The following is a 12649-nucleotide window of genomic DNA, read 5'->3' on the forward strand; positions in this document are numbered from 1 at the left end:
TCACTGCAAGCATTTATTTCTAGATGTATAAAAATATACTTACATCTTTTTCTGTTCGATGTGGGAACATTGAAGACTGGCTGTAATACAGACTTTCATCATGGTAATCACTCTCCACTCCCTCTACAAACTTCTTTCTCGCAGCACCAAACATGCTGTTTGTCACCTATTGCAAAAACAAAGCATTTTTTCCTTCAGATATTTTTGTCATTATCATTTGTATTCAAACAAAAAGTCTAGAGAAAAAAAATATTATATTTCCATCTAAAGTGCTTTCAAGCTATTCCAGTAAACTTCTTGACAATGATACGTTTAACTGTCTTAAAGTCTTTATGTCATATTTAGCTCTAGTGTTCCACAGTGAAAATTCTCTCTCAAGATACAACTTAAAATGCAAAGGAAAAAGAATATTACAAGTTCTCAAACTGAAAACAAAACAGATTTGACTCAATGAGTCTGGTTTCTGAACATGCTGTGACAAATATGCCTACAGAATTACTTATTCTTACCATTATACTTGAGTCAAACCCTAACAACAACACTATAGCAATAAATTAAAAATCCATGCAAAAGATAGACTTTGAACACAAATAATCAAATTCTAAAGCTTGAATATGCCTTTGCCCCATTTGCAGAATTACTGAATGGCAAATTAAATGCAGGAATATGCAACAGTAATTGAAATTTCAAGAACACGTGTAAGTATTTTGATTTTCAGACAACCTCAATGTTTGATGAATTTTAAGAGTTCAGATACAATCCAATACATTTCACCGGAGTAGACTGCTTGCTGCCATGGTAAATGACAATCCTTTGAATGGATTATTTTAGTGAATTATTGATTATTTTAGTGAAATAATGGATTATTTCAGACATTCAATGGCACGACAATGGAAATATGAAAAGTATAATACCTGTTCAAATGTTAAATTAGATTTGCTTCTAGGTATTTGTTAAGCCAATAAGATTACAGGTGACTGAGAAGGTAAAGGAAGCAATTTTGGGGGCACCATTACCCTGAACAGTTCATCATTAAACAGGAAAACCTCAATCGCTGAACAGCTCCTACAAAGGCCTGCCAGTTTTAAAAGGTGAAAGCATTATGCCAACTTGTTTTGAACCACATTTTTGCTCATGAGGTATTTCCAATTATTAAAAATCATCCAAGCATTCGAGAGGAAACTCTGTATTGCCCTTCTGCTGCACAAAAGAAGTTTTACCATTTCCCAACCCATCACAAGTGGGAGGTAAAAGTCACACCACTCTCATTTCCATTGGTATATAAAAAAAACTAACGTACATGCTCTTACAACAAAAAAAACAATAATGATCAGCAAGCTTACAATATGAAGCATAAATGTACAAAAATTCATGAACACAAGGAATACTATTTTCTCAAATAGTCAAGTTCATTTTGTCCAAAAATTACAACAGAAAATGCTACAAATACTCAGAAGTCTAGGCTGCATCACGGAAGAGGGAAACAGAGGCTGGACTTTTCTACTGAAAGGATAGCCTTGCATCCTACTGACAAGTTGGGGGTAGGTGGATGCGCGGGTAAGCAATCCTCTGCTTGTTTGAGTTGCCCTATAGTCATTTTGTGGCTATTAGACCATTAACTGACTTAAGGTGGAACCTCCAATCCATCTAGAATGAAGTCCCACCTCAGAGAGGTGTCAAGCCAGTAAAGCCGCAGCAGTGCCCATTTCGAGCAGTCCTGAAAAAGACAGACTCCATGGACCCAACATGGGATGGCACGGGTGGCTCAGTGGTTAGCACTGCTGCCTCACAATGCCAATGACCCAGGTTCAACTCAACTCTTGGGTGACTGTGTAGAGTTTCCACATTCTCGTGTTCATGTGGGTTTCCTTCAGGTGGTTCCTTTGCAGGTTAGGTGGTTTGGCCACACTAAATTGCCTATGGTGTCCAGGGATGTGCAGGCTGGGTGGATTAGCCATGGGAAATGCAGGGTTACAAAGACAGGGTCAGGTGGTGGGTCGGTCTTCAGGGGATTGATGTGGATCCAACGGGTCAAATGGCTTTTCACAATATCAGAGATTGCATGATCACATGTAGGCATGTCTGGAGTGCCATAGCGAAGGGGTTCAGAAGTCAGGTTTATTGTAAGTTGCCCTTGAGAGAGAGGGGTAACTATCTTGGTGGGGCCCAATTTTAGTTCCTGAGTGGCTGGTTCATCCCTCATCAGCCCATGTGACTTGGCCATCTCCAATCAAGAGTAAAATATCAATGGTAGCATGAGGAGATTTTTGACCAGCTCTATTTGGTTTTCATGCATGCAAGCAATTAATACTCCCATGCTGCAAGTAAAATCCCAGCAGAAGCCGATAGGATATGGGCACAGTTCAACTTCCTGGTGCACAATTTACACACACCTCTGCCCATATGCCAACCATCTCCAAGGGAAGTAAGGGTGCAAATTCGAGCTGAAGTTAATGTTTCAAAGTATATTTTCAATACCCATACCACAGGTCTACTATTTTGGTAATTATTTCCCTTAATATTGAAGGAAAATTTGACCAGAATCTTCAACTAAATCACATATCAAACTATTCTTCACACAATTCCATAGATTAGAAGGCAAAATTTGGAACACACACACGCAGAAAACAGTTGGTTATATTACATAAAACTATAAACCTTTGAGGGTAAGGTTATAAAAGGTACAAAAGGGACACTATCAACAGAATTCTACTGATCTAATAAACTAATTGCTGAATTAAGTTTTGCATAATTAATTTATCAATCAACATTCAACATATACTGGGTAACCAGCACAGGACAACTACAATTTCGTGCACTGGAAAACAACTTATATCTGTACTGAAACTAAATGAATGCCAGGAGGAATAGCAACTAACAGAACCAAAGTTAATCAAAAGGTAATAAGTAATCCAGTTTTATAGCCTTTTTGTGGTTGATTAGGGAAGAGGACACCTTTTGTTTTTGTTCTTGTTCTTTCATGGAATGTGAGTATCACAGGCAAGGCCAAACTCTAATGGTCTTTGAGAAGGAAATGGAGAGCGCCCTTTTGAACTGCTGCAGCCCATCTGGTGTAGGTACACTGACAGCTGTTAGGAAGGGACATATGGAACTACTCTGAACGACTACATCCAAATGAAACGAGAAATTACAGCTCAAACATTACCCAAAAAAAAATCAGCAGAAGTTGGAATTTTTTAAAATTGAGATGAAGTACCACAGAAATCATTCAGCATCTGATCATGCTTTGCTGCAAAATGAAAGCGCTTTTCTTTGACACATGCATTAAAATCTAGATTGGTTGGCTGAGAAAATAAAAAAAGGCCATGACTACATCTGAAGAGATCATCAAATGTCTCTGAACTCAAACAGGATTCCAACTGATCTTCAGCAAGGATCGAGACTCTTAAGATCCCATAACAAATATTATGGGAAAACTTAGGACAATTCAGTTTGTATTCTACCACGGAATAAGATGAGAATAAATTTCAAAACAGCTTTTTGACATAGGCACAAGGAAACAGCAGAATGGCAAAAGCTCATGGATGCCATCTTTCTTGGAGACCATCATGCTAATACTACTTCTGTCCAAAAGCATTAAAGGTAGCAGAATTTTTTTTATATGATAGCTGGTGCACGGAACTAACACTGCACAGCATCACTCATGAGGTCCACAAGATTATTTTGTTTATATTATTTTAAATTTAGACAAGTGAAGGGAATTATGTAATCTGTTATACAGCAAGTTCTAGTGATTTGACTGTGAGAAATCAAAGGAAAGCTTCAATTACTTCAATGTATATTTTTTACTGGGGGAAACAATATTCACAGTTTGAGTTTATCAAAATGAGGAACTCAATCTCCCAAAGAACCAGAAAGATGGTATAGGTGTATTATCCTTTTACTTTTACAAAGAAGGGAAGTGGTTTCAATCTAGACACAAAGCTGTAATAATATATGTTACACACAGCATTGTGATAAGGACAGAGGAAGTCACTTTTGAGATGAGGTTACAGACTTTCCTATAAATGAATGAATATCATGAACAGACAGCAGTTGTGTGGTCAGCAAGGAGAAGAGGCTGCTTGGCTTTGTGAGCTATTTCAGCTTGTTGCAAGAGGGATGCCAACTGTATCGAAAAAGAAATATCTTTCAGTCCATCCAAGGATTCTAGGAGACTCATTCCTGTTTGGCAAGGTGGAAGAATCATTACAACAGACCTCATTGCTGTTTGCGCATTTAAGAATTACTATAAAAACTGGGCAAAGCACCAAAAGATTGTCTGTTGAAATTACTGCTCAGCAAAATAGGGAAACAAGAATCCAGTGGAATCTGGGAAAAACCCATACCCCATTTGGTAAAAGGGCTAGACATCCCATAGTTCAGTGTGTGATTAAAAAGGAAATTTTACTTTCTACAATTTAAAGTTGCCTAAGAGGAAGAAATGAATACTCAGATAAGTGTTATTTCAGTTACTTGCTACACAAAATATTCAACCAAGTGAAATCTTCAGTAATTCTTTCAGCTAATTAACTAGAAATGTAATTCTTTTAAACGTGATTGGTGTCCACAGACATCATAACAGTGGGCTAACACTGCCAGATTATCTTTCATTGTAAAGATGTGCTTATTTTCTGGAAGATTTCCCTTTTTCCATGAAAAAGTTAGTTAACTCTTTGCTCAAATTTCAAATGATACAAGACTGTAAAATAAGACATGCTAATTAACAGGTTAATAACAAGAAAAACTAAATCCTTAGCCATACATTATTCAAATTCACCTTCCTGTTATTATTGGCCTGAAATTCTTCCCTGATTTTCAAGGGAATCGATTACTGCTACCAGAAATGCGATTACAGGATAGCTCAAATTCAAATCACAAAAGGAAATTAGAAACCAAAAAATTAGATGCATCTTAGACAGCCAGGCGACTGTCTACCCCCAGCAGTGAACTAATGGTAACTGAGACACTCAATAATTGCTGAAGATACATCTTAAGGCAGCAAAAATAATTCAGAGAAAAATATAACAGATTTTCTGTCACTATACCCAAGAGCCAGTCAATTAAAAAGGTCAGTAATTTCAGGGCAAAAAAATAAGCTGTTTCAAAATAAAGTTACAAATTAAAGCAAATTAATTTACGTTGTCTTACTGTATCGCATTCACAACAATGTATGTTACGGTCAAGAAATTCAAAAAAACTTTGATGTTTTTATTCAACTTAACCATTCTTCCTCAATACAGCACTTAACTACATTTGACAACAATAGTACTGCACCAGACTCTGTTTTACGCAGCTAAAGGAACTGGGGCAGGATGCAGGTGGGCAGGAAAGCATAACTGAAGCAGCTCAATCCAAATCATAGTTAAAATGGTCACCTTGGTGGGCTGAAGAAATCTCCTCTACAAACCTGCTTTAACTTATACCTACCACAATAATACTCACCTAGTAATCTGTAGTTAATCTACTTCGCAGGTCAAGATATTTTGAAAGCTATTTCCCTTTAAATTTGGCATCCAGCCAAAGCAAATGTTATAATAGTTGTACTTTTCTCCACATTGTCTGTGACTATTGAACAATCGGGCCAAACACAGATGCAAAACTTTTACAAGTGTTTGCACAAAAAAAAACTACAGCTACCAGATCACAGTTTATTCAATTCTTTTTGAAAGTTACTATTGAATCAGCTCCCATCACACTTTAAGGCAGTACGTCACAAATTATAAGAACTTGCTGCTTGAAACATGTTCTCATCTTGCCTCTGGCCATTTTACCAACTAAATCTTTATCATCTGGTTACCAACCTCTCTGACAGAAGAAACACTTTGTCCTTACTGTGATAAGAATTTTACTGGATAGTAAACTGAGCTCCTGATCAGTCACCATACTCATTCTCAAAACTTTCAAATCATTGCATAGTCAACCAGTTTTTTTAATCCATGCCAACTACAATGTACGGTCTTGTCATTTCAAATTTACATATCTGCAATCATAGAATCATCAAATCCCTACAGTGTAGAAACAGGCCCTTCGGCCCAGACGTCCACACCGACCCATTACTCTACTATCCAATATTTACTCCTGACTAATGCATCCAACCTACACATCCCTGGACACTATGGGCAACTGAGCATGGCCAATTTACCTAACTTGCACATCTTTGGATTGTGGGAGGAAACCGGAGCGCCTGGAGGAATGCCACGAAGATACCAGGAGCACGTGCAAACTCCACACAGTCACCCAAGGTTGGAATTGAACCCAGGTCCCTGGGTTCAATCCCTGGTGCTGTGTGGCAGCAGCACCAACCACTGACCCACCATGCTGCCCTAAACCTAAGTATTCTACGTTAAAAATCACACAGCAGGTGATGAAGGAGCGTTGCTCCAAAAGCTAGTGTGCTTCCAATTAAACCTGTTGGACTATAACCTGGTGTTGTGTGATTTTTAACTTTGTACTCCCAAGTCCAACACCGACATCTCCAAATCATAAGTATTCTACAGTGCACAACTTAATTCCTGCTCCTTCATCTCAAATCTAATTGAATAGTTCCTAGCTTCCAATTTTAACATGCAGCTTCTAATATTATTTTCCAGTGTTCAGCCCACCTCCTTTATTGCACTCACTTAAAATTATAATATATATCCCAACTCATCCATACTCTTAATTTGGTAAAGTCTGTTTATCATTGCATGTCTAAACAGGTCTCAACTTAATTAACATTAAATTTTAATGAGTAACCATTGGGAATATTGTAGCCACTATCTTTGACCCTTTACCATTGCTTCCATGGCCAGTCATGCACTCAAAATAAATCAGCCTATATACTGCCATGATCCTATTTCACCTCAAGTTGGGTGCCCAATTTCATTATCATTAACACAAAAACAATTTTATTCCTGCACATCCAGCAACCTTCTGAATGACTGCACAGTTTCTGTTTCTCTAGCCCAATCTTTCTTTGCATCCCCCCCATATGTTCTTCCCACGATCCACAACAATATCCATTAAAGAATTGTGAATGCTGTAAATCAGAAACAAACAGAAATTGCTGGAAAAGCTCAGCAGGTCTGGCAGCATCTGTGGAGAGAAATCAGATTGGGTTAACTGACCCTTTCTCAGAACACTCATTTTTGTATTTTCTAATTTTGTTCCACAACAATATCCAACCAGGCTTGTTTAGATTAGATTAGATTACTTAGTGTGAAAACAGGCCCTTTGGTTCAACAAGTCCACACCGACCCTCCGAACAGCAACCCACTCAGACCCATTCCCTTACATTTACCCCTTCACCTAACACTACAGGCAATTTAGCATGGCCAATTCACCTAAGCTACACCTGGAGGAAACCTATGCTGACACGGGGAGAATGTGCAAACTACACACAGACAGTTGCCTGAGGCGGGAATTGAACCCGGGTCTCTGTCACTGTGAGGCAGCAGTGCTGACCACTGTGCCACCATGCCGCCCATTCTTCCTAACTCTTCCACCTTGCTACCAGTTTCTAGCTCCTAAATCACCCTAAAAGTTACCACCTTTAATTTAGTCACATCTGCTGGGTGTCCATTTTGTATGCTTGCAACCTTTACTTTTAAATCACTAAATATATTTCATTCAATAAAAATAACTGTTGAATCAAAATGGTTTGAGTCTCAAATTTAACTATAGATTAATTTATGAAAAACAGTGTGTGAAGTCTACTGAACCCACCTGCTGTTGCAAAATCCTATACAATCTCCTTTCTCAACTAAATGACTCACCTACTTCTTGATCCTCCATCATTTTTCGAATTAATCTAAAGAAGCCACCTAGTATTACCATTATGATTATAGAGATTAAAAAGATATCTTCTCCTGCTGTTACAGTGAACTGTAAAATACAAAACAATTAAAAGTCATCCCAGTAAATGCATAAAATCTGAATTTTAATGATCAACTGTTTGTGGGGAAGAAACAGCAGCAACACCTGATTTTTGACCCGGATAATTAGAGTTCCAGTTTCCAATGAGATTTGCTCTAAACTTATGTTCAAAATTAAAGTGCAAGATATTCCAGCCATGTCTGTAGTCTTTGTTGCTGAGATACTGAAAAGCACCAAGGACAACAGAACATTCTGTTTCATTTCACATGTACCCTTAATTCTACTTTTTTAAAGCATGATATCAACATTATAAGTGGAGAACAACAAATACATCACTGTGTGTTATGAGGCAGTGACAGGAAATGAAAGTGCATCTTAAAGACAGAACAATTTTTTTTAAGCTAAATTGACTTGGACTACTCTTTTATGTTTATTATTGATTGATTCAGAGTCATGGAAACAGGTTGCGTGCCAAACAGGGTATTCACTGATTGATGAGTGCATAATTACGCACTTTTTTAAAAAAAAGCACAGTCCAATAAACATTAAAACTTTCAAAATTAATTGGGACGGTATAATGAAAGATTTAGATTTTTTTGAATTATTTTTTGGGCAAGTAACATTCTGCATCATTACACAGTTAAATAAAGTGGAGCAAATATATTTCAAGCTGGATGACAGCAGCCACGTTATCAGTTGTTGCAATGCAATCTTTCTTTACAGATGTAACATTCATTTAGAAACAAGGTCTGTCTGTTTTAATATTGTACAGACCCAAGCATTCTGCATTAGGTGGCATTCACTTTTGAAGAACCAAATCATGTAAATTTGTAAGCACAGCTACCGGACAATGTGAGAGAGATTGTTATTAATTGACTGTTATTGCAATATTTGCATAGGTATTGACAGTGAATATATATGTATACACATACATACACAAACTGTTACAGGAATTAACAAGTAAAGAAGAATTTGTTGAAAAGTCACTCTCAGGCATTGTGACACCCAAGAATGCACTCTGTATGCCATTGACTTTGAATGTAATTATTTCTATTGATTGCTATGTGCTCAGGTTCTGTAAGGTCATTTTATTATTTTTCTGACGAGGAATGAATACATAATGCAAATTTAAAAGAGTAACCCACTTATCATTAGCAAGACACTCTCTGGGAAAGTTGAAGAATGCGATGGCCTAGTGGTATTAGCGCTAGACTGTTAATGCAGAGACCCAGATAATGTTCTGGTGATCCGGGTTCAAATCCCGCTATGGCAGACAGTGGAATTTGAATTAAGTAAAAATCTGGAATTAAGAGTCTAAAGATGACCATGAATCCACTGTCAATTGTTGGAAAAACCTATCTAGATCACTAATGTCCTTTAGGGAAGGAAGCTGCCATCCTTACCTGGTCTAATCTACACGCAACTCCAGACCCACAACAATGCAATAAATGCTGCCTTGCCAGCGATGTCTCATCCAGTGAGTGAATAAAAAAATGTTCTGCTTCTCAGGCAAATCCATCTCTGATATTACTGTTGTTTTACATTGCACAATTAATGTGGAAACAGACACAGGATTACTTCAGTGCTTACACAGGTAACAGGAGAGAGCAAATTTGAACATTAAATATTTTGTCCTTTTAACAGGAGATAAGGCACAAGAGTTTGTGCTGTTTCAGGACTGCTATTAAGACTTTTTTTTTTGGAACAGTGGTTGATACACGGCTGAAACAGACTTGATGAAGAAACCAAGCAATTAAGTGGTTTACTGATAGATTGAAATTTCACCTAGGATTTTCTGTCATAAGTAACCTACATCTTTAACAAGGTGCCAAAGTATTGTCAGAGTTTGTGGAACTACATTGCAAAATGTCATCGCCATGTGAAAATAAGTAAATTTAACCAACCATTAAAGCACAATTCTCCCAGTGATACAGGCACTAATGCAGTGCTTCTGTCAGCCACAGGTGACCATGAAATAAAGAGAGAAAGTTTCTCCTTGCAAGAAACTGTTGTGTAATCAAACTATAAATATAAAGCTCAACGAGGACAGAGGAAAAAAGATAAATAAACCACATCATCTGAAGGCTTGTAAAATGTCAAAGCAAAATGAAGTCAGGGAATTATAAACAACGTTCATTAAGTATTCTCACTTAGCAGATTTATTAAATAAAAAAACAAATTCATGAGCCTCAAAAACATAAGTCCAGTGCACAGAAATGTGCAGTGATGCACTTTGGTTGGAAGAACATTCAAAACACAATATAAAATAAGGGTATAATTCTCAACAGGGTGGAGGGGTAGAGGGACTAATGTGTATATGTGATAGAACATTGAAAGTTGTAGGACATGTAGAGAGAGCAGTTAATAAAGCATATAGAGTCCACAGCTTTATTAATAGGGACACAGAGTACAACAAGTATAAGACACGTTAGATCTCAGCTGGAGAATTGTGTACAGTTGTGGACGCAACATCATAGAAAAATTGTCACTGCATTGGTGAGAGTGCAGAAGTGATTTTAAGAATGGTTCCAGGGATAAGAAAATTCAATTATGAAGATAGATTGAAGGAGTTAGCACTTTGGAAAGAAGGCAACTGAGAAGAGACTTGATAGCAGTTTTCAAAATCAGAAGCAGGCTGGGTAGGGTAGATATGAATAAACTAAGGAACATGTTTTGAGGAACTGCACATTAACAGCCACAGTATGTTGGAAACAATAATCATAACAAAACTGCAGCCAGTGATACTGCTTTATATTTACTACTGCAGTCTGGGCTTTCAGGTACAGCTGGTAATAAAGGATGGACTTTTGGTATTTACTGATAAAGGAAAAGAATTTAAGAATAGGGAACTGTTGCTGCAATTGTACAAAGCATTAGTGAAACTGCACTGAAATATTATGTAGAGGTTTGGTCCCCTTACTTGAGGAAGGGTACAGTTACATTGGAGGTAGTTCACAGGAGATGACTAGATTGATTCCACAGGTGAGGGCTTTTCTTAAGAGAGATTGTGCGGTTTAAGCCTATACTCTCTATAGTTTAGAGGAATGAGAAGATACCTAATTGAGGTATCTAAAATACCAAAAAGAGATTGACAAAGTAGATACTGAGGGGATGTTTCCTCTTGTGAGGTAATCTAGAAGAGAGATCATTGTTTTAAATTTGCTACCCTTTAGCCTAAAACAGAGATAAGAAATTACTTATCTCAAAGATTCGTGAATCTGTCCAATTCACTAGCCCAGAGTGTGGTGGATGCTAGGACATTGAATAAACTTAAAGGAAGTGATAGACAGATTTTCAATTTGTAATGGGTTTCAGGGTTACAGACAGCAGGCAAGAGAGTGGTGTTGAGACGGAGATCAGCCATTATATATTGACTAGAAGAGCAAGCTCTCGGAGCTGAACTGCCTGCTCCTGCTCCTAGTTCTTATGTTCGGGCGGATTTGTAGAAAGCTACTTTATTAGCTGCATCTTGAAGAACTGCAGAAACACATTTCATTGGATGTATCTCAATGCCTCAGAAGACAATTATGCTGCCTCAGTTATAATGCAATGTTAACTCCATATCAAGAAGTTCTAATTTAAAAACCAATATCTTTAAAGTCAGAAGTCACATGACACCAGGTTATCGTCACAGCACTTCACCTGATGAAGGGGCTGTGCTCCAAAAGCTTGTGATTTTAAATAAACCTGGTGTTGTGCAACTTTGTCCATCCCAGTCCAACACATGCACCCCCACATCATCAATATTTTAAAAAACTCTTCACATAAACAAACCCAAATTCTAGCAGTCCAAAACCATACTATAAATGGGAAAACTTTCAAGTATAGATTGAAATCGGGTTTTACACTTAAGAGGAAACACTTAATTGTCTTGCTAAATATAAAACTAAGCAGCTCCAGTTAGAAACTAGTTTAATATCTCAACAACTTGTAAGAAATAATGGGCAAGATGGCAGCAAAACATATTCAGTAGGAGCAGAAAGTTGCATCACAATGAATGATCATCGACTTAATAAAAAAAGGGAATAATGCTGTTGACTACACGGTTTTAAAACTGGTAGAATTTGAAATTATTCTAAGTTCATATCTAGCATGCACTTGGAAAAACTAAACCAAACTAGGATGCCACAGTACAGGTACCTGTGTAACCCATCACGACTTCTACTTAATTGTTGCCTTGTAATGTCAAGTAAATTTGTGAAAAAGGCAACAGATCCTGGATTTTTCACCTTACAAAGGCAATGTGAACAGTGCTATGCACCCACTGAAATCAGCTCGGTTTAGAAACTTTAGATGATATACATGAAGGCTTATTCCAAATGAAACATTTACACAATGGCAATGGATGAGAGACCGCCCACAAAGATATTGCAGGCTCTACATCATTTTCTTCTATTCCAACATTACTCTGAATCTGGCATGATCTAAAATTGGTCTGTGGAGTCCAACAACAAAGTCGCCATCAGGTAAGCTAATAAACCAGATTGCAGACATCTAGCAAGCAAGGCAAGTAGTAAAAATGGCTCAATAGATTAAATTTCATAGCGAGTTTTGAGAAGATTTGTCGCTCAGGTTGAGGCTCTGGATGTCGTTTTGCTCACTGAGCTGGAAGGTTCATTTCCAGACGTTTCATCACCCTATGAGGTAACATCTTCAGTGGGCCTCCAGGCAAAGCACTGCTGATGATTTCTGCTTTCTATTTATATAGGAGAAAGTGAGGACTGCAGATGCTGGAGATCAGAGCTGAAAATGTGTTGCTGGAAAAGTGCAGCAGGTCAGGCAGCATCCAAGG

The 12649-nt window shown here is 37.6% G+C and overlaps 1 protein-coding gene across 5 annotated transcripts in view; it reads right to left on the reverse strand.

Moving 5' to 3' along the window:
- cnot2 (CCR4-NOT transcription complex, subunit 2) overlaps positions 1 to 12649 on the reverse strand; it is a 145050-nt gene that overhangs the window by 82253 nt on the left and 50148 nt on the right. For all 5 annotated transcript variants that reach the window (XM_072551693.1, XM_072551692.1, XM_072551691.1 and 2 more), the window contains one exon: positions 44 to 166. In XM_072551693.1, coding sequence (XP_072407794.1) covers positions 44 to 154 — 111 coding nt within the window. In that variant the 5' untranslated portion in view covers positions 155 to 166. The remainder of the gene's footprint in view (positions 1 to 43; positions 167 to 12649) is intronic.

The sequence above is a fragment of the Chiloscyllium punctatum genome, chromosome 32 (genome assembly GCF_047496795.1).
Source record: "Chiloscyllium punctatum isolate Juve2018m chromosome 32, sChiPun1.3, whole genome shotgun sequence".
NCBI lineage: Eukaryota > Metazoa > Chordata > Chondrichthyes > Orectolobiformes > Hemiscylliidae > Chiloscyllium > Chiloscyllium punctatum.